Source organism: Rhinolophus sinicus, linkage group LG03 (assembly GCF_036562045.2).
Source record: "Rhinolophus sinicus isolate RSC01 linkage group LG03, ASM3656204v1, whole genome shotgun sequence".
Lineage (NCBI taxonomy): Eukaryota > Metazoa > Chordata > Mammalia > Chiroptera > Rhinolophidae > Rhinolophus > Rhinolophus sinicus.
The window spans coordinates 174,298,449-174,322,010 of NC_133753.1; the positions used below are offsets into that span (position 1 = coordinate 174,298,449).

The 23,562-nt window shown below is 35.5% G+C and overlaps 1 protein-coding gene across 3 annotated transcripts in view; it reads left to right on the plus strand.

Annotated features, from left to right (window-relative positions):
- LIFR (LIF receptor subunit alpha) overlaps positions 1-23,562 on the plus strand; it is a 68,917-nt gene that overhangs the window by 23,764 nt on the left and 21,591 nt on the right. For all 3 annotated transcript variants that reach the window (XM_074328983.1, XM_074328981.1, XM_074328982.1), the window contains 8 exons: positions 5,442-5,605; positions 10,980-11,154; positions 12,810-13,070; positions 16,997-17,126; positions 17,572-17,741; positions 19,519-19,664; positions 20,722-20,884; positions 22,779-22,849. In XM_074328983.1, coding sequence (XP_074185084.1) covers positions 5,442-5,605; positions 10,980-11,154; positions 12,810-13,070; positions 16,997-17,126; positions 17,572-17,741; positions 19,519-19,664; positions 20,722-20,884; positions 22,779-22,849 — 1,280 coding nt within the window. The remainder of the gene's footprint in view (positions 1-5,441; positions 5,606-10,979; positions 11,155-12,809; positions 13,071-16,996; positions 17,127-17,571; positions 17,742-19,518; positions 19,665-20,721; positions 20,885-22,778; positions 22,850-23,562) is intronic.

Consider the following 23,562-nt stretch of genomic DNA (forward strand, 5'->3'; position numbering starts at 1 on the left):
ACTTTTTTTTAGTTGCTTTACCTCGTTTCCTGCATACCTTTAGAATTTCTCAGCTGCCCCTTGCTCTAGGAAGTAGACTTTGACCAACCCCTCCCAGAGGAGACCCCATTGCTGTCTTACCTTTCCCCTTAGGCAGTCTGTATTTCTCCTTTGTGACGTTTCTCACAATTCCATTAGTAATTTATTATGTCATTAGGTGCTTACTGTGTGTCGCCTTCCCAAGAAAACAAGTCCCATGTGGGCAGGACTTTGATTCTACACCTAGCACCTAGCCCAGTGCCTTGCACACAGCAGGCATCTTTTACAAATGTACTGATTGAATGCCGTAGTACCTATGCTGCAAGCTGAGTGGAAGCATGAAATAACCCCAGGCTGACAGAGATGGAGATTTTGCTATGCAATGAGACTCTCTTAATGGTGGGGTAAGCATGTTTGTTGGCTCCTGACAACTGTTATGTAATGGCATCATAATGATATTATAATAAGTCTTATGAGTATGGCTTACTTTGAAGCCAGGGAAAGAAAATAGAATTAACGTGGTGATCTGTCCAATTTTACGGGCAGGATGCATGTTTGCAGTGGTCTTTGTCTGAGACAGCATAGATTTTGAAAGGATAATAACAAAGCATGCTCTCCAGAAACTTAGAATCTGTCCTATCTTCTGGCCAAAGTGTTGTCTGCGTAATGCTACTTAGGGTCGTCTTTCAAGGTAAAGAGAGAAGAGCATGTTTGTTGTTTTCTTGTTTTCTTTCTAAGGTTGTATGTAAGGTCCATGTGAGATTGTTTTATCCAGACCAGCCATGATCCCAGTACCCACAGAGAATACTGTGAACCATGAAATACATTTTCTATTCATATACATATAAGCAGTAAGGTTCATATTATTTTATAACCTGCTTCACAGAAGACATAGATTTTCCAGTTGTTATCTAAATAAATCTGTATTATTTTTACCAGCTGCATAGTATTCCATTGAATGGAGGTACCATAATGACTTCAAGTGATTATTAACATCGAGGTTTTTCTTTCCAATTTTTCAGTAGTATAACTACTGCTTTAATGAACATCTTTTGCACATATATGTTTCTGAATTTGTGTGATAATTTCCTTGGGCTAACTTTCTAGAACTGGGAATGCTGCATTAAAGGCATTCCTCTTTTATGACTTTTGGTATCCATTGCCAATTGTTCTCCAAAAATTTTGAATCTCTTTGCATTCCTACAAACATCGTATTAGAGGGTGACTGTTCTTCCACATCTTTCCAGAACTGGGTATTGTCATCTCAGTTTTGCCATTTCAATCTGATGGCCCCAAAATTATTATGCTGCTGCTTTTGCATTTCTATGATTACTTTTTAAAAGAAAAATACCAGTCATTTTTATTCTTTTCTGAGCTTTTTGTACCCTTTGTAAATGTTTTCATGTTGAAATTTATCTTTTTCCTCATCAGTTCACAAGAGCTCTCTCTGTATTATGGTTATTAATTCTGTCATAATTGCTGCAAATATTTTTCCAAATTTAAACTTTGTGGTATTTTTTTATACCACAGATTTTCACTTTATATAAATAGAATCTCTTGCTGTTTTTCTTTATGAGTTTATTGTTTTGTTTCCATGCTTGATTTAAATCTTTCATTCACATGGAATTATTTTGTAGTAAGGCATGAGGAGTTTAACTTAATTTTATTCACATTTTAAATAAAGTTCCCTAGGAGTCTGTCAGAGAGCCTGTTTGTTTTGTCTGATTTTTCAGTAAGTATTCAGAAGGTTCTGTCTGGAAAGGTACTTTAAGATGACAGTGCTAGAAAAAATTAGAAAGGCAAATCAAGACAGACCTTCGGTGACTTACGTGATTAACATTAATAGTTAATTGTTTTTGCATATCATGTGATTCGTTGATAACATTTTTAATAATGGCCTGATTGTGATTTGAATATTAGGTTAACAGTATCCCAATACTAAGATATTACTATGACTGCTAAGATAACACTGATAAGAAAATTGAAAAGCAAATTAGATGAATATAGAGAGGTGGATGTATCAGCAAATCTTTGAGCACCTACTATGCAAGAGAAGCTTTGAAATGATAAGTAGCTGTGCATTAGAGAATCTGGGGTTTTCTATTTTGGGCAATTTGCTGCTAAATAAAAGTATGAGAAATTAAGTTTTCTCTAACATCTTAAGATGCTTTCAAAAGTGTACGTATAAAGCAAACAAGATACACACGCACATGTAATACGCTTCTAATTGACAAGGGCAGACATAAAAATAAGTCTTTCTAAGAATTTTAATGTCTAAGTTTCTAAAACTAACCTGAAAATTTGGATCTGTCTGAGGCAGAATAAATTCTGTCGATCCTGTAAATGAGCTGGGACAGCTCCCATTTTCTAATGTTCTAAGGCAAAAACAACATGACGGTAATGGGTAAAGATGTACTAGCTTTAAAAAATAAATAAGACTGATGAAATTTCTTTCCTAGCTGGAATGTTCCTAGTTTCTAGAAGGCAAGTTAAAATGGTCCTCACGTGTCTGTATTTTAGCTGGAGAGAAATGCAGATGATAGTTCATGGGAATTTAGGAGGACTTCCCATGTAGACTGTAAAGAAAGGAGTAAAACAGGTGTGCGTGTGTGTTTAATCCTTTTATTTGTAATTACTGGCTTTAGTTTGAAATATTGGTTATGACTTGTGTTTTGAAGAGCAGCCTACTGCTGTTTAGATAAAATGTAAATTATATGGGCTTTTCAGGGAGGAAAGCATTTAATAGAGGAGTGTTGCCTTAGTAAAATACTCCCATGTTTCATTTTTAGGTTACTGTATCTTGATATCTTGAAACATTTGAGAGAACCACGTTCTTGGAAGCCTCTGCTCTGTGTGTTCACACTGGCACCTTGAACTTTCCCTCTCCTGGCACTAAATCAACTTCTTTCTCCATGTTTGCTCCTTTTTTAAAAGCAGCGTCCCACTTAATACTGTGAAGCATCCTCTACGGTCCTTATATAGCTGTGTAACTGTTGACTTTGCTGTGTAGTTTAGACTTTAAATGTACTATTTCCTGTACAGCCCTCAACATTCCACATAAATCCAGTGTAGAGCCCTGTGATCAGCAGATTTTAGTTAAATTTATCAAGTACTTACTTTTAAGGTCCAGGACTAATTTATGTTGGTCTGCTCTGCCATTTTTGTTGTTTAGCACAGTCAGCTGCCCTACTCCTGTAAACTCCTGCAGTGTGTGCTTGCCATGACTTTATTTAATTGCCCCTTGAGCTTCGTGGGGAAGCACTAGGATAGATAGATCTGAGCCCTGAGAGTGTGCTTCTCTGGATTTCTTTGAACTCATCTTCCTCATCTTACTGTCATTTGAAGAGGGAACATGCAAAAGACAGAGTCCCAAGTTTCTCTGGCCTTCGTACAGAAAGCCTACGTTTTATAGAACGGAACAGGCTCATATCTTGTGTGTTTTCCAATGATCTAAAAAATTCTCAATGGTGCGGCCGGATGGCTCAGTTGGTTAGAGCATGAGCTCCGAACAACAGGGTTGCCGGTTTGATTCCCACATGGTCCAGTGAGCTGCGCCCTCCACAACTAGATTGAAGACAGTGAGCTGCCGCTGAGCTGTCAGAAGGGCGACCGGATGGCTCAGTTGGTTAGAGCACGAGCTCTGAACAACAGGGTTGCCGGTTCGATTCCCACATGGTTCAGTGAGCTGCGCCCTCCACAACTAGATTGAAGACAGTGAGCTGCCGCTGAGCGGTCAGAGGGGTGGCCGGATGGCTCAGTTGGTTAGAGCACGAGCTGTCAACAAGGTTGCTGGTTCAATTCCCGCAATGGGATGGGGGCTGAGCCCCCAGCAACTAAAGATTTAAAATGGAGACTAGACTTGGAGCTGAGCTGCACCCTCCACAACTAGATTGAAGGACAACGACTCAGAGCTGATGGGGCCTGAAGAAACACACTGTCCCCCAATATTCTCCAATAAAATTAAAAAAAAAATAAATTAAGTAACTTAACTCATCCCTTTTAAGTAGGGAGACTTGAAGATTTTGAAGGATGGCCTACTTTTTTCTGCAACCTTTTTTTTTTTAGTTTACCAGTTTCTCCCTGTGACAGGCCCATATCCTTGAGCAGGATTTTTCTCTTTACCTTTTGTAATGCAGCTTCAGAGCCCACTGCCCTCCCAGGCTTCTTTCTCAAATATTGATTGTCCCCTCACCAGTGTCAGTGGTCGTTTCTGTCTTCCTCTATGAGTTCTATTTTACTTGGTCTACATGACAACCCATTTCTTTTGGTCTCAGTCATCCTGGATTTTCTATGGCTTCCTTCTGCTTCCGTGTCATTCCTTCTCACCATACTCGCTCTGGTTCCTTGAAGGTATTACTGTCTATCCATTGACCCCAAACAAGCTTTGGCCATTTTATGTCTGTGTGTTCACATTCATATCTTCAGCTACACTCAGTGAGTTCCTCTTGAATCTGTGTCCACGGTTCTTACTCAGCTGTCTGCAGACCCCTCCATTGATCACCTCTTGTTCCCCTGACACTTAGTTATCCACAGCCAGTCTCCTGCATCTCTTCACAGTCGTTCCTCATTCCTTTTGCCTTTTTTTGCTGCCTTCTGGGCTAGAAATGTGAGGAGATCTTAAATGTTTGCCTTTCTCATTGTACTAATCCTTCATTTCTTTGAAATGTCCATGAGATTTTGTCCTTTCTTATCCACATGTGGTATCATGATCCAAGCCTTATTGCTCTAGCCAGTCCTTCTCCAGGGGTCTCCTACTTGATCACCTTACCTCTTTCTCAGTCCCCTGTGTACCACTGCTGACATAGCCTTTCTGGACTTCTAGATCCTGCTAAGTACTTCTAGATCTGCACAGTAACCCATTGGCTTCCTCCCCTAGAGCCTTGGTCGTTACTATGGTCTTGCTCCTATTTAGTGATAACCTTAACCAGGAACAGCCCATGGCATCCTCACGTAGGGAATTCCCACAGCTCTGACAGTGGGAGACGAGTTGGAAGGCTCAGAGAAAACAGATAGAAAGCGTTACCAAAGCAAGCTTTCCATATTCTGTCGTTTGCTTAGGCCCAACCTACAGCCATACAAAAGGCCTTTTTCACTTCTCTCTGAGGTTGCCTACTTGTCGGTCCCAGAGCAGATGACACCAGAGTGTGGTGGGAACCCAGTTTCCATTTGTATTAGAACAGATATTACGGATTTGAAACAACCAACTGATAAATAATTTTCTCAAATGTGGCTGATGAATCATCGGAGCTGCTTATACAAATAATATATTTGTTCTCTTTCTTCATTAATAGGTTCAAGAGTTTGCTTTTAATTCTTGACTATTTTTCGAACCAGAAGGGAGTTTAAAATTAGTTGATTAATTGAATTACAATATGTAAAATCATTACTTAACTGAGTTTTATCTTTGGTTTCCTTTTTTTAAGCCTTCATCCCTGACACTCCAGAGATCTTGAATTTGTCTGCTGATTTCCCAACTTCTACATTACACCTAACGTGGAATGATAAGGGTTCTGTTTTTCTACACCACTCAAATGTCATTTGGGAAATTAAAATTCTACGTAAAGAGAATGTGGAAGTCATAAAATTAGTAAGTCTGAATAAAACAGATTTTTTTTCCTATGATTTTAAAGAAACTGAGTACTCTGTAAAAAGATTTTTAAGGAGACATCAATGAACCTTTGGATTATTAAGTAGATCAGATATCCTTTCAGGGTTCGTTAAAAACTATACACTTTGACTCAAAATCACTTAATGATTAAAATAATGTATAACCATTATAAGAAGTTTTGGAAATGAAGGGAGAAATAATTCATGATTCTACCATTTGAACACAGTAAACATTATCTTTGTGTATTAGCCGGTTTTATATGCATGTTTTTACATAAATGAAATAAAAGTGTACATGTAATTTAGTCTATTATTTTTTGTCTAATATTCCAAGTATAAAAATAAATGTTTTGAAACATTTAATCATAGTAATTGTTGAGAAATTTTGTATAAATCTATAAGTTCGGATTTATTTTAATCTGCAATAACATTCTTATATTTAGTAGTACATACTTTTTCTTCTCTTATTTTTTAAAATCCTGTTTGTGAATGGTTTTCTTATGATCTGCCTTTAGTTCTTAATCTAAAGGATAATGAGAAATAATAATGAAAAGTTTTGACAGCTGGTACATGGTAATTCCCCCTTTTATCCTTTTTCTCTTTTCTTCTGTAATGGATTTGAAATATGTTTCGTTATAAATTTAAGAATTAAAAAGACCATCTCATGATTGTACAATTTATTTGCTTAATTACATAGATAAGGTAGTAAAGATAACAAATGGGATTATTCTGTATGTCTTAGTTACTGTCTCATTTTTCCTTTTTGACAAGGAAGTATTATATTTCTAAAATAGTAACAGTCATATTTGCTGTTTACACAGATCTTAATGCTTCTGGTATTCCTGACACTGTCATAAAAGCTCCCTGTATGTTAAGTCTTTGCATCCTCACAACAGGCCGCTGAGGGAGGCACTACTAGCATCATCCCCATTTTACAAATGAAGATGCAGTGCCCCAGGAAGACATTAAGTGGGGGAGTCAGGACTCAGACCTAGGCAGTTTGGTTCCACAGTCTGCTCCTAACCACTACAGTTTATTTTACATAATAAGTATGTGTGTGTGTGTGTGTGTGTGTGTGTGTGTGTGTGTGTGTGTGTATTCATCTCAGATGCCTTCTTTTTTAACCTGTCCAAATTGAACCTACATTCAAGCCCAAGGTCAAATTCTACCCCTTATTTTAAAGCCCATCCTAATTATCTCAGTCTAAAATGCTCTTTCTTTTCTTGACTTTAAATGGCAGTTCTTGCCTGTCAGTCTCATTTGCAGCTAAATTATATGGAGCTCTAGCATTGTCTTAAAATTGTTCCTTATTCAAAATTGTGTGGACTAGCTTTTTATTATGGCTTAACATACTGTATTCTGAGTTACTACTTAACTGGCTTAGAGTGACTTTTCATTTGTAAAGTGCTAATGTTTGCTGTAGTTAATGACATGATATTTATAAAGCTGCTGAACAACTATTTGTTGTTATTACTTCCTTTGTGGGCTAGATTTTTAAAAACTAATTTCAGGATGCTAGAATAGGAGGGATGCTCTGAATCGTGAGTGAAAGCGAACATGAATATACGGAAATATTGTTCTAAGGTTATATGACTCATTGACACAAGATGCATAACAAGACAAATAAAGGAAAGGTAGTAATTTCCTACTTTTGGGAATATGATCTTTGAAAAAAAATCTTTGTGTGGGGCGATATAGCAAGAGGTAATAAAAATAGAATTAGAACAGATTAATTTTATAAAGTGAAATATCCAAGGATAAATGATCCAGGTCCATAAAAATGTGATATTTTCATTTATAATTTTATGTTTTTAATGTTAGTATTTAAGTTAGAATTGCTTGTAGTCAGTAATTTTGTGAGAGGTTATAATGCTGTTATTTTATAATAGTTTAAAGATCAAGAATCCTATACATCAGTGTTTCATTTATAAGTTTCATTTATAGTTTGTTATTTATGACTTGACAATTTCTGCTGATGGCCTCACATGCAGCTGTGGAAGCTGCATTGCACAGACGAGGATGTGAACGCACCTGGGATTTACACACCTTTCCCCTCCCATTTTTCTCTCCTTGTAAACAGCCAATTTTAATTCAATTTTAGCTGATTTTCTTATCTCTGTTTTTCCAAATAGCATGCTAATATTGCTTTTTCTTTTTCTTTTTTTTTCTTTTCTTTTTTTCAATTTTGAGCAATGTTTTGCACAATGAATGATGAAAATTTAATTCCCTCTCATCTCCCAACCTAGGCAGACACACTCACGTGCTTGTGTGTTTGCTTTTGTGCTCTCACATTTTCTGTCTTTTCCCACTATCATTATGTTACAATTTTTGGTAGACCAATATTCATTGTTTGTATTGTAGTTATAGAAACACTATTCACAACTGAACCAAGTAGTATGTACTATTCTACTGTTCTTTTCCTTTTTTGGGGTGGGGGTATAATTTCTCATATTGTATTTTTAGTTTTTGTCTGCTTCATTGATTCAATCCTTAATTCTATCCAGGTTGTGTAAATCTCCTGTTGAAATTTTCAACATACTAGTATTTTATCAGTTGAATATTTGTGAATAAATCTCTCTGAGAGCCTCTAACTTACTTCCCAACCCTTTTGATTTAAGGGCTCACACAGACACTGACAATATTTATGTAGCACAGAGTCTGGTAAATAGCTGAGGATTCTTGTGGCCAGAAGTGTCTCAGGAGCTCCAGTGGCCTCAACTTCCACCAGCCAACCCTAGGTTTGCAGGTTCAAACCTAGGTATATCCATAACCCATCCAAGACAAACCTCAGTGTCTTTTGGCACATTCATTAGGAAGCTGTGGTCCAGGGCGTCTCCATGATCATTCAGGGGATTCCTTTTACCTTTTTCTTTTGATGGGTTTTCTTTTTCTTGAATTCTGTTTTCCTTTTATTTCTTCATTTTGGGTGGATGCATATATTCTAGTAGTTATTTGCTATTTATTGTAGATATCCTCTGCTATCTATAACTGCCTTTCAGATATATTTTATTTTTTGAAATTTAAATTAGTTGCCAACAAAATTTAAAAGAATGTCTATTTCAGATATTGAGAAGATGCAGAACAATTGGAACTTTTCATACACTTCTAGTGGTAATGTAAAGTACTACTTGGTGAATACATTGAGACAAGACATTTATGAAAAATGTCTTTATTCCTCACTCATGACTGCTAGTTTAGCTGGGTATGGAATTCTAGGTTGGGAAATTTTCTCAAGATTTTGAAGACGTTGTTCAATTTTTTTTTTTTTTTTTAAATTGTTATGGCTCTATCTTTGTTATGCTGGACACTCATTTTGACTGAAAACACAGGTTTGTCCACTTGGGAAATTTTCTTATTTTATGTCTTTGATTTCCTCATCTCTATTTTCTTCTTTTTTTTCCTTAGAACCTCGGATTTTTAGAAATTGGACCTTCCAGACTGATCCTCTAATTGTTTTATCATTCCTCCTTTCCATCTACATGTTGCTCTATTTTCTGAGCAGTTTTTCCTAAGCTTTATCTTACAGTCCTGATATTAAATTTCTATTAATATATATTTTTTAATTTATAAGAGATCCCCTCCTTTTTTTAGAAAAAATCTTTGTTTTTAAAAATTTATTTTAAGTGTGATTTTCCAGGACCCATCAGCTCCAAGTCAAGTAGTTGTTTCAGTCTAGTTGTGGAGGGCGCAGCTCACACTGGCCCATGTGGGAATCGAACCGGCAACCCTGGCGTTATGAGCATCATGCTCTAACCAACTGCCCCTCCCCCCATGTATCTTGTTCTTGTTTCATGGATACAGTATCTTATCTCTGAGAGTATCAGTGATTTTTAAAGAAATGTTTTTGTTTTTTTCTTTCTATGAAATCTATTTCTTCAAGTTGCTTTTTTTCTTTATTTTGATCTTTGACTTTTATATTAGAACTTTTTCTCCACTTTCTGGTCATCTTGGTTGCTGCTCATATTTAAATGAATCACTCTTAAAAATGAGAAAAATCTAGTTGGAACTTCTGTTTGCCTACATGAGACTTGTTGACTGGGGGCTCATCACAGGTAATGAGGACGGGCTGTCTAGTTATTAATATTATTTTAGGCAAAAATCTTAATATTATTTTAGTTCTTTATCTTGATCTGTTCATATGCCCCAGAAAAGTTTGTTTAGAGTCCTATCTGGCAATTACAACTTGGCCATCACTATCCCAGGAGCAGAGTAGGAAAGAAGGCAGGAGTCTTACCCCAACCTTCAGAATGCATAGGTTAGCAATCTCCTTGTTTTTGGTATAGTATTCCCCATTCACAAATCTTCTTGAGGCTCTTCAATCCAGAGGTATTCTGCTTTACTTTTCCAGAGCATAAATCTCTATTGTTCTGCCAAGGTGAAGAAGGGTAGTCCTTTGGTAGCATAGAATGTGGGAGAGTATCTGGGTGCCTAACATATCCAAATAACTTTCAAGCAATCCTCCTGTTTTTCACCTCACCTTCACTATTCACTATGCATTTCCAGGGGAACTTGGTATAGCTACTTCCTGAACCCCTTGGCATTTCTGTGATAGAATTCAGGTTGTTTCTGGCTTTCCCATTGGAGTCTTGAGATTCAGCTTTCTCAGGTCTTCTGACTCAGTTATCATTATTCATCTACTCTTTAGCATCCAAAATTTTATTGGTGGTGTTTCTTTTCTTTTTTGCCCTTGTGCATTTACACCTAAAAAAAAAAAAAAAATCCTGTATACTCTTGTTTTAGAGGGATTTCAGGAGGTAAGAGAGAAGGAAATGCATTTATTTAATCTGTTGTCTTTAACTGGAAGTCCCAAGGTCTCTTTTAGTAAATCCTCAATATTTGATTGAAATCTTGCCTTTTTTTTTTTCACAATTGAGGTTAATGCATTTTACTACTATAAGTTGCATATTTAAAAATAAAATTTAAAATTTGTAATGCTTATGTAAAAAGTAAATCCAGTCTAAAGCAATAATTTATCTTGTTGAAATGCTTTTCCTCTCTTGACTTTAATTCTTGGAGGTGTAAACCCATTATTTTTTCTCCATGACAAATGAAGATCATTTTAGGCAGTGGTATATTTTCTTCTGAACTGTGTTGAATATTTTGGAATATCAATATCTTGAATAATGCAGTAGGGCCTAAAATTGTAGAAGTAAACATAAATGAATCATGATTATTCATTACTATTGACTCTGCTGTTATTCCTTATAGAAAACTGAGATAGTTTTACAAACGGACAAACCTTTAACTTACTTAGCTGGTGATTATATACAGTCTATTGTGTTTTTTAATCCTAAAGGAAAGGAGAATGTATCAGTATTGAGCAGTACAATTTTGTGTTTGTGTTCATTTTTTAGCTGACCTACAACACAACTCTGAACGGTAAGGATACAGTTCATCGTTGGAGCTGGACCTCCGACATGCCCTTGGAGTGCACCACTCACTATGTGGGAATTAGATGCTACATTGATGATTCTCATTTCTCTGGTCGCAAAGAGTGGAGTGACTGGAGCCCACTGAAGAACATTTCTTGTAAGCTTATATTTAAAGAATTTTTGTTTCAAGTGCATTAGATTAATCTTGCTTAAGGGTAAGTTTTAGTTGAAGCTTTCAGTTCTCTGAGCCCCATTTGGCAGCAGGAAGATCACCTGGGGATCTCCCAGTCCCCCATCCCAGAAACTTTTGATTCAGAAAGTCTGAGGTCGGCTTCAGGAAACTGTATTTTTAAAGAACTTGTTGAGTGATTGGATTGGATAAACATCCAGATTGGAAAATCACGGTGGTAGACATTGAAGAACATTTAAAAATTTTATATACATGGTAATGAGATCAAGTCTATACTTTTAAAAATGGCTCCTAATTTCTCTTCTACACAGCGGACCCATGTGAACCAGAGTTATTGCAGAGAACATGAGAATCTACAAGTATGCCAAAAACCATCAATACACTTAGTGAAAGTTCCATACAGGTGGAATGCTGGCAGTATGGGGGAGGACCTACAGTTGACAATAAAATGAAGTCCTTTAAAAGGCTGGTAATCATTGGAGATTATTCACTTTAGTGGCAATTTGGATAAATGAATCAGAGGAAGGAAGGCCTAAAAGTGGATAGATAAGGAGAATCTTGCTGCAGTTTACCAAGGGACAATGAAAGCATAACCGGGACACTTGGTTTAGGAATGAAAAGGGGGAAACCTGTGAAAATGCTGAAGAAACAGAATTAGAATTAGTAACTGTGCATCTTTCAGGTAAGGGAGAAATAGAGCCAAAGATGACTATCATCAGTGTATATGTAATGCGAAAATTTTTAAATCCTAAAGGTTACCGTAAGTTAGGGAAAGAGGAATGGAGACCAATGACCCATCCCTTAGAAGTTTGTATGTCTAAGGGGAGGTTGAAAGAAAAAGAGGCCAGAAAAGCAAACAGCATCCAGAGGGTTAAGAGTAGCCCGGGAGGGTACAGTGGAATGGAACCCAAGAGAGAAGGACGACTTTCGGCAGCACACCAGATGCTGTGCAAGTCAAGGGGAAAATTACTCAGAAGTGGCCATTGGACTGAGCAATTAGGCCAGCCCGCCACTTCAGAAGAATGGTCAGTGTAGAAGTCAGATCGCAGTCTATCAAAGAGTAAGTAGGTAGAAAGGAGACTAGAGGCTATTGGCTATTTAGGAAAATAAAAACATTGGCTATTAGATTGGCTATTTAGGAAAATAAAAACAAAGTGTGGCTTTAACCTGCAGACAGTTAGGAATAAAGAAAAAGCAATTTTTAGGATGTGGAGTACTCAAATATATTTAGAGTGATGGAAAGTAAGAAGACTGCCCTAAATATATAGAATCATTTTAGAGGAATGTAATTATTTAATAAGTGACTTATTCTTGGTGTTGATTTTTCACATGTGGATATAAACCCATTTATTGACTCAATAAATGGGTTTAGAACTTCTTAGACATTAACTCTGACCTGAGACATTGGCCTACAATCACCTTCGGCTCCCCCACCATAAGTAAACGAAACCACACACACTTTCGTTTCTTGTTATTTGTCTTGCTCCTTTGACACCTGGGGGACATACCTTATCTTTGGGCCACCATTATTACAAAGCACCTAACAGTATGTTTTATATATACCGGCCTATTTTATGGTAAAAGATGTCTAAAGTATTTGTAATTCCTTTTGTTCTTTCTAGGGTCTATTGATCCTGATTCTCAGGGTAACGTTTTTCCTCAAGACAAAGTGATACTTGTGGGCTCAGCTATAACAGTTTGTTGTGTGACTCAAGAAAAAGTGTTGTCAGCACAGATCGGCAATACACAATGTCCCCTTATTCATCTTGATGGGGAAAATGTTGCAATCAAGATCTATAATATTTCTGTTTCTGCAAGTAGTGGAACAAATGTGGTTTTCGCAACAAAAGAAAGCATGTTGGGAACAGTTATTTTTGCGGGATGTAAGTATAAAGTCGTTGTTTTTAAACAGCTTCTATTAATCTGTTTTTGTCCTCTCTGAAAGCTTTAATGCTTTTTCAGGGTGGGGTGATTCTGTTTCTTTCTTATTTTTTTATTCTTTAATATAACTGATATGTGAAGGCACCAGAATTTTTGCTTCTTTAAAGATGAGTTCTAAGCTTATTTTCTACATATCTGTATCTATGTAACTTGTAGTTTTGGAATAAGATTGAAAATGTTCAGCTACTTACTTTTAGTTTAAATTCTTAGTTAACATATTTGTTGAGTCAAGAGTAGTTAGTATATAATATTTCTAAATCCTACATTGTTTAGGAACTATTTTATATAAGTTAATTTGCCACCTAATTATAGCATACCTTTTCTAAAATAAGTGCCCAAATTAAAGAAATAGAAATAATTTTACACAAACTATTTCAATCGCATAACATATGCTTCTCCAACTTGTAAATACTATATTTGAGAAGAGGGTAGCCGGATGACCTTGGGTGAGAAGACTTCCTCTCTCGCCGTGTTCTGTGTGTAATGTAGTCGCATGCTACAAAATGCAGGGCATCTTTATTATTAACTTGGCAGTCCTACAGTTCTAAAATTCCATGGCATTTCCAAAAGTTATTGTGGGGACTGCCCTACCTATATGACTTACGTTGAATGTCCAGAGATAATTTTGCATCTTGAGTTCTCCTCCCCTGTGGTTACTGTAATGTGGTGCCCTGCGTGGTGCCCTGCCTCCAGCAGTGCTTCCTGTCTGTCCTCCCTGCTCTGCGTTTGGTCTAAGGGGCTCTCTCATGAGTAAAAGTGTGTGAGATGTAGTGAGTGGGTCTTGTGATTTTCTTTTGATTGCTTAAGTGATTTTCTTATGCTTTTTTATGATTCTTAGCTGAGCTCTAGATCAGCAGTTTTCAGTCTCTTTCTTACTTCCGTAGAAACTGAATGATGAGTTACATTCAGTTGCTGGTCTACTTCCAAGGCAATAACCAGGATTAGGTGCACTTCTCAGCTTGATGGCTGTAACCTTACTCTCCTTTTGCCTTCCCAGTAATACATTGTGGGATTCAAGGGAGGGTGAGGCTGTGTTCAAAATTAAATTTTAGAAAATTAAATTTTCTTTCCTAATGGAATTTTAGGAAGTGACTTGCAACATTCCACACAAATGATCTTCGCATCTCAGTTGAAAACCAGTGTTATATGTAGTGAAGCTGCCTGATAGGTGATAACCAGAAAGTAAGATATCCACTGAAAAGTACAAAAGAAAAAAGAAAAACACTTAAAAGATGAGAATATTCAGTTTTTATTATTTCAAATAGTGTTCTAATCTCCTGTCATAGTTCTAGATAAAATAAACCCATTTAATTCATTATTTAACCATTTGTAACATTTTGAGGTTGAAATATTGCGCTGTATTGATCAACTCAGGAGCAGCTGGAGAATTTCCCTTCGGAGGGAGCTCTTTAGAAATTTACAACAAGGGCAGTTTATGGTGTGAGTTAGGAATCAAGATTCATCTATTTCCTTTCCCCTATGAATATCCTGTTAACCCACAATTTATGGAAAAGGTTGAAAATAATTTTAGAATCAGCTAGTCAGTTTCCCCTCTACACACACGTACATAATCAAAACCTGCCAGGATTTTGATTTGGATTACATTAAATCTATCAATTTAGGAGATCACTGTAGGAAATTTTCATTCTTATAATATTGAGTCACCTAAACCATGAACATGGTACATCTCTCCATTTAGTTAGGTCTTCTTTAATTTATCTTAGTGATATAAGATCTTGTATATCTTTTAGTAAATTACCCCTACATGTTTGATGTTTGTGCTAATAAAAATGGCTTTTTTTCTCTCTAGTTTATTAAAATAAATCTGTTATCTAGCAGACAGAAGGATAGTTATTTACCAATACTTGTCAGTGTTCATGCATGCGCTAATTTAGTCATAAGCAAAATAGATACTTTATAAACATTACTTGTTCTGTAATCATTCAAATTAGTTATTTTATTACCTAAAGTTAATCTTTCATTATACTTAATATATTTTAAAATAATACACTGTAACAGGATTAGAGCCTGTAAATGTTTATATCACATGTCAAATTTTATACTTTCTCATTTGAAAATATTTTCATAAAAACTGACTTCATTTTTTACATTGCATTTTTCATTTGCTGGTACATAGAAATGCAGTTGATTTATATGTAGCTTTTGACTAGCTTCAGTTGATTTTTTTATGAATTCATTTCTTTGGGAAAAAAAGGAAAATCCTTGCATTACCTTTTAAATACTGCTCTCTCTTATTTTTTCTCCTCTGTCTTTGCTTCCTCTTCTTTCTAGTTTGCTCCTATTGTTTGGATTTTAAGTATTTCAACTTAATATATCTGCCAAAAACTAAAACAATCAGCATTTTAAATATAATAAAAACGTTGGTACGTCATTTTAATAAAATGACTGAAAGTTTGGGCTTAGATTTAAAACAATTTTCAAAACAAATATGTCAATGTTAGTTTCATTATCCAGACTTTCATATAAATACTCATTTTTCCTCCTGGTATTACCTAAAATATCACTGAAAGACATTATTTTTATCTCTGGGGAAGGTGTGTGAAATTTTCTAAGTCTTAGTTGATAAAGTAAAAACTGTTTTAAGAATTTAGTTTCTTTTTAAATATTATTTTACAAAATTTTTCAACAAGTGGATAATTGTTTTTTAGGAAACTTACCTTCAGTGACAGATAGTTTGGATCAATATGATAGTAGGAAGTATCAGTTTCTATATATGCCTGGTTAAACTTAATTATAGAAATATCAATTCCTATACTCAGTGTCAGACTGCAGAATTTTCCCTTATTACTTTAAAAGTCTCAGACATACTTAGCAAACACTTTTTTCTCTGTTCATGCCTGAACAAAGCCAGAAAGAATAGTTTCAATAAAGAACAAAAACAACAGAAGAGCAGTAGCCACTTTGAATATAGGGAGATGTAGAATTTTACCAAGAGTTAGTTAGTTCGTTAATAATAGTCCTTGTAACTTATTTAAGAACTCTGAAACTTGCAACATGCAACTTATGTTGACTTTTAATATGATTTGATATTCTTTTCAAATCACAATATATAGATGATAGATAATACTTTTAATCTATAGATGTTTTGACTTGTTGGACACAACTTCCTTTGATAGATTTGGTAGACTTAAATAGGATGTAAGGGAAAAAAATGATAGTCGGTATCTTCAGGATGCTATTGGAGAGTTTTCAAATGAGCTAATAGTCACGCTTTAGAATATTTTAATCTGTCATTTCTATGTAATATGAATTTCAAAAAAACATGCTATAGAAAAAATAATTCCTGCATTGTACAAGAAGTAAAATAATAAATTTTTTTAAACTAAAATTTATTGGGGTGACAATAGTTGGTAAATTACATAGGTTTCAAGTGTACAATCCTGTAATACATCATCTGTATATCATAGTTATTTCATTTTTTAAGGAAATTCTACAAAATATAATTAACATTTATGGAACATAACATTTTCAGGGAAAATATATGTAATAATAAAAGTGAAATGGCATCTTAAGATGTTTAACCATAGGAGCTGGGAGGACCATGGGTGGAGTTGGGCTCCTTGTTTACTCTCTAGTCCTGATTTCCTGTTAAAATTTTGTGGTAACTTTCCGGGGGAAGGATGCTAATAAATAGAATAGCCATCTTGGAATTGGGGCTTTTTCTTCTTCATGTAGGCAGCTGGTTGGAGTGCCGGTCTGAGGTGTGCATTCGCACGCTCCTGAGGTGACCTCGTTTCTTTTTCTTTTCCCGAATAAACTGTTTTTTTGGTGGATTTTCTGGAGAGTTATTATTTGTCCAGGTGACAGTAACAATAAATAATTACAATTTTTTTCTTTTTCCTTTTAGATCCACCTGATATTCCTCAAAAACTGAATTGTGAGACATATGATTTAAAAGAGATCATATGTACGTGGGATCCAGGAAGACCGACAGCATTGGTGGGCCCACGCAATACAATTTACACTTTATTTGAAAGGTAAACATCACAAGTCAAGGATGTCAAACTTAACTAGCAAAGAGTCCATTAGAGGGATGTTACATGACACAGGGAAATGTTCTATCACATTTATATAATGAAGTTATAAAACCAAATATGCAGTATAAAATTGGATATATTATTAATACTGCAATTAAATGCATGTAGACTCGATTTGTCTCCTTTTTTAAAAAGCCTAGAAAAAAGAACGCTCAAATAGGACTAGAGACTGTTTCTTGGTAATGGGCTTATGGCAGATTATTTTATTCTATTTGTTCAGTTGTATACATTTTCTTCCCTGAGTATGTAGTAACCTATAATTAGAAATGTAAGCACTGAAAATATTAATTATTAGAAACTTACCCATTTATTTTTTTCCTGCATTATTTATCTCTTGTCATTTTGATACTATTTTAATATTCTTTATTCCTCTCTTAATTTGCAGTTTTTCAGGGAAATATGTTAGGTTTAAAAGAGTTGAAGTGCCCACGAATGAAAGCTATCAGTTATTCTTTCAAATGTTTCCAAATCAAGAAATATATAATTTTACTTTGAATGCTCGCAATCCTTTGGGTCAATCAGAATCAACAATTTTAGTTAACATCACTGAAAAAGGTAAGCTGCTACATAAACCCGTATCTTAAAAGTAACTTTAGAAGTGCTGAAATATGTTGAGATTAACGAAAAGTGCTTCTAGGGATTACTTTTTACTAATTATTTTCTTTATAATCAATATTAATCTTGTAAATTTAATCTTAAAAGCTTTAAAATGTATAATTTCAAGTTTCACCATTTTATTGAATCCAAATATAATTTTGAATTAGTCATTTACCGTCAGTGACCTGATCTAATAATTTCTGATTGATTTCTGAAAAAGATTTTGCCCAATTTTTAAAGACTTTTTATTTTGAAATAACTGTAGACTCATAGGGGGTTACAAAAATAATGAAAGCCCTGTGACCCCTTCAGTTGGCTTTCCCCAATGGTGACATCTTATGTAACTCTAGCAGTATCCAAACTAGGCAGCTGACCCTGGTATAGTACTGTGATCCATACTGCTGAACTAGACTATGACCTTGCTCAGCTTTCACTGGTTTGTATATGCTTTCAAGTGTGTGTGTATAGTTCTATGCAGTCAGATTCATGTACTGATTCACGGAACCAATACAGTCAAGATACAGACCTGTTCTGTCACCACAAAGGAACTTCTTCATGCTGCTCCTTTAGCAACACCCCCACCGCGCGCGCCCGCCCACCCACACACACACTCACATCCCTGTCCCCAGAAACAACTAATATGATTTTCATCCTATTGTCTTGTCATTTTGAGAATGTTATATAAATGGAATCATACAATATATAACTTTTGGAGATTTACATTTTTTACTAAGGATAATGCCCGTGAGCTCCATCCAAGTGTAACAGTAAATAGTTCCTTTTTATTGCTGATTTCTTAATTTTTACCAATCCTATTAATATATAGTTCAAAACAGAAGTCAAATATGGTATATCTTTTTGACATTCCTGTGATCATTCCATGTGTATCAACTCCATGTCAGGCTCTGCAACACACAGCGCTGGCGTGGAGGTGTCTCTTACAGACTCACAGTCATGGGAGAAAGGGCTGAAACCAAATGCATTCTAATACAGCCTGGCAAGTGATTAGTACATGACCCTGCTGCCTTGTTTGTAAATATGTCACTTTTATCAATTATTTCTTCCCATCATCTTTTTTATTTCCTGATTTTTCCTAAGGACAAAATGGCTACATTATGTACTGAAGTGATAGTGTCCATCTGTATTTGTCTGCCCTCTGCCATTTTAACCTTATTTACTGCACTGATTCTTCTTCACCACTCCAGTTGGTATATGCGTATCACCAGCCTAACGTGCACTTTGCTTCCCTGTGTCTTTGCGTTTGCCCTGTCCCCAACCTGAAACATTTCTGTATTCATCTGGCCAACTTGAGTCTGATTCTTCCTTCACAACTCATCTTACGTCCCATCTTCACTATAGGACTCTCCTTACCATGCTTACATCTAAATTCCTATAGCAGTTAATATCTGTACCACACATTGAGAACAACAAAAATCCTCTTATTTTCTTCCTTTTTGTTTGTCATTCCCCAAGTAAATTAGGGGTTCCTTAAAGGTAGAAATTACGATCAGACTACCTTTTAGTATTCCTGACACCAGTTGAGGAACCTGGGCATGCTTGGTTCTTAAAAAATGTTGGCATGTTGTCAGCAGTAAAGGGGGTGTTGTGTATTCCACAAGTACTGGTCAGCACTAACAATACCTCTTACTCTTTTTAAAAAATTGTCTTTGATTGTCATTTGTCATATTAGAAAATAGCTTGTAAAGTAATTAATCTTTAAAAATTATATTTACAGTTTATCCCCATACTCCTACTTCAATCAAAGTGAAGGATATTAATTCAACAGCTGTTACACTTTCCTGGCATTTACCAGGCAACTTTGCAAACATTAAATTGTTGTGTCAAATTGAAATTAACAAAACTAATTCCATACGAGAAGTGGTGAGTAAGGTTCTTCTATAAACTTCCTTAGAGCTTATTTTGGATAAAATACTTAGTTTTCAAAAAGAATTAAGTAAATTTATGTGTATAAGCTCTGATTATTTATTATAGAGATATACTAAGAACCGATATATATATATATATATATATATATATATATATATATGTGTGTATGTATATATATATATCAATGTAATCACAGCACCGTATTTAGCACTTGAAAACATTTATACTGGAGATTATAGACCTAAGCTTGACTTTACTACTCAGATTGTTTCTAGGTCTAGTATAGAACCTGGCATGTAGCTGCTGCTCAGTGCAGTTGTGAGTGAATGAGTAGGTTTTGCTGTAACCTCTAGCATTAGATAATGGACTAATTGGCACCAGAGAGAAGATTTGATTTTTAAAACCGCTTAGTGCGGCAACAGGAGCAAGTTATAATTGGTCATTATAAGTCAAAACATGACTTTTTAATACATTTTAAATACTTAGGTTGACTTTTATACTGCACCATCTTGTAATTTGTGGTAAGTCCAAAATAAATGATACTGTACTTAAATATTCATTTGGAAACTTACTGATGATTTCTAGAAAATTAGGCACACTGCAGAATGTAACCCCAAAAGCTCCTTTGTATTAAGTAATTGGGAGCTCAGAGGCTTTCTTGAGGTATGCAAATCCTCAAATTTTTGAATTGCTTTATTTTAATTTTATTTAAACATTTGTTGAACATTCTACATGTTTAGCACAATACTAGAGGTAGTAAGTGTCATATAAAAAAGATGTAAAAGATGATGCCTGTCTCCGGTAAACTTCCAAACATCATCTGAATAATATATGTAGTCCTCAAGGTCATCTTAGATTACTAAAATATATTAAGGTTTAGTGCATCACCATTAGCCATTGACAGATTATCAAAATTATATCCTCCTCTCTGCATAACTTAATTGACCATTTTTTGGATTAAAAATGTGTGTGTGTGTGTGTGTGTGTGTACTCACACACAGGGCATTTCATATACATTTATATATACACATATTTGTTTGTTTTCTAATAGCGAAATGTCACAATCAAAGGAGTAGGAAATTCAAATTATCCTGTTGCTGTGGACAAGTTAAATCCATATACTATGTATAGCTTTCGGATTCGTTGTTCTAGTGAAACTTTCTGGAAATGGAGTAAATGGAGCAATGGAAAACAATATTTAACCACAGAAGCCAGTAAGTTAACTAAATGATTTATGGCTAATTATTACTATGGATCCTGAAATTCTACAACTATTTTTAAAGAAAACTTCACCAAACTGACTAAAAATAGGAGAATGCTTAGATAAATTGTGTAACTGTATAATGTCTGCTAGTAAAATATCCAGACGTTTTAAAGGATGGTTTTTAAAGTTTCGTTTTCATATGGAAAAATGCTTGGCATGTGTTACGTGAAAATACTAGGCTACCTTATCTACAGTGTGATTGCATCTATATTAAAATGATGCATAAGAAACCAAACTTAAAACTGTGATAAGATTATGGGGTAATTTTTTTTTTAAAACTTTTTCTTCCTTTTTCTAGAATTTTCATAATCTGTTTAGTTTGCCTTTTTATTTAAAACAATTATTAGTAAAGATAATTTCTTGGAACTTTTATTTCTGACCTAAGCCTGAGAAATAGGGCTAGAAGTTCTTGAACTTTAGTTTCTACAGTACACCAAGGTCAAAATAGGTGTAAAATCAGGTAACTGGTTTTCCTAGTATGATGATTTCCAAAGACAGAATGAGATTCTATCCTTGATTAATCAGATGTCATCTTTAAAACAAAAAACTTAAAATTAGGTGTGAGTTTCAGGAATCATTCATCAAAAGATAGCAAAAGCTTTATTTGTATTATATAGGGAATACAAAATTTCTTCCAAAGAATTTAACAAACAAGAAAACAAAAAATGATAGATGTTAATTCAGATTTTTGTCTCTCTATGTGAAGACTAGAGAATAAAGGAACTTTGCAAAATGTGTAAGAATTATTTGGGTCATCAGAAATGCATCCTATGCATGAGTCCAGCAAAAGAGTATATTAGTTATCTATTGCTATGTGACAAATTACCCCAAAACTCAGTGCCTTAAAACAGCAAACATTTGTTATCTCACAGTGTCTATGCATCAGAAATTCAAGGGCAGCTTAGCTGAGTGGCCCTGGCTGAGAGTCTCTCATGAGTCTGCAGTCAGTATGTGGGTGGGGGCTGCAGGCTCCATTGGAGCTAGAGGATCTGCTTTTAGGATGGTTGGTTCACTCACGTGGCTGCAGGCAGGAGGCCTCGATTACTGACCATGCAGTCTTCTCCGTAGGGCTGCTGGAGTGTCATACCATCGCAGCCAGCTCCGCCTAGACTACAGGTCGTACAGGCCAGCCCCGATACAGTGTGGTGGGGACCACCTAAGGACATGCATGTCAGGAGGCATGACCAAGATCATTGGTCCTTTTGGAGACGCTACCACAGGCACTTTTGCCTTCAGTTGATAAGTTATTGTTGCCAAAAGGAAAGAAACATTTTGTTTATGCTTCATTAAGATGAAGGCATTTATTCACTTAACAAATATTTACTGAATACCCACCATGTGTGTTGTGGGGGTGGGGGTGGGGGTTGCAATTTTAAATAGGGTAGTTGGAAAAGACCTCCCTACTAAGGTAACACTTGAGTTGAGATATAAAGTTTTGGGAGCAAGCCACATGGTCTATTCAGGAGAAGAGAGTTCTGTGCAGAGGAAGAGAGGGCACAGAAGGTACAGAAAGCCTGACGGGTGTTTGAGGACCAGTCAGGAAGCCAGTGTGTGGCCAGAGCCGACTTCAGTAAGGGGAGATGAGAGGCTGTGAGATGAGGTTCCCTGCACCTCACTTACAGCATTGACGGTGATTTTAACCGTTCTCAGGGGCCTTGTCTTTTGCAGACGTTGAGGGCTTTCCTTACTTCATTTTCTAAGTGGAAGCCACTTAACTGCTTCTCGTTTTCAGGGGAAATTCCAAAAACCTAGAAAAAATATTCAGGCACCACCATCTTAATTGCTGATATTATAAACTGGCATAGTACACATCTTAAATACTAACTTTTAAATTTCTTTCCCAGTTCCTTCTAAGGGACCAGATACTTGGAGAGAGTGGAGTTCTGATGGGAAAAACTTAATAATATATTGGAAGGTAAATAGCTTAATTTTTCCATAAATATTGACATAACTTTATTATGCTAAACTACCTAACTTACATACGGTACTTGGGTTGTCACAGAGCCAGGATTTCCTAGACGGCTTTGTTGGCAGTATTGCTGGGACAGTAACCTGGCTCCTAAAACCCCCAGATTCCTCATCACTTCTGATACACCACAGTCGTTTTAGTGAGGATCTTCTCAGTTCTGAGCATTCTTTAGTTTGATTTTATGAGGCTCCTAAAGGACCCGAGCATTGCATGAGTTCCATCTCTCTCACTTTAGTCAGATACCCAGCTGGAAGCTCTAAGTTAGAATACTGAGTGTTTACGTTTGCATTTTTTCTTCAATGAATAGGAAACCAACTTTTTATATATTTTACATGTAGTTTGTTTCTCTTAAGTAAATTGCATTATAATATGACAAAATTTTAGATAAAATACGAATTACAATGTTTTACTACTTTTTCCCTAGTAGAGCAAACATTTTTGTTGCTATATTTTTATCTGATATATGAATATTTAAAACATAATTGTTTTCCACATCAAATTTCATAAGAGCAGTTATAATCAGATTCCTTTAAATAGTGACTTTTGTTATTGAAAGTAAAACAATGTTACTTCTATAAAAATTTGACCTCAGTACAGCTTTGAGTAAAGTGAAGCCTGTGTGCAAGTTCCGTATGGGCTCCACTGCTGTATGTGACTGT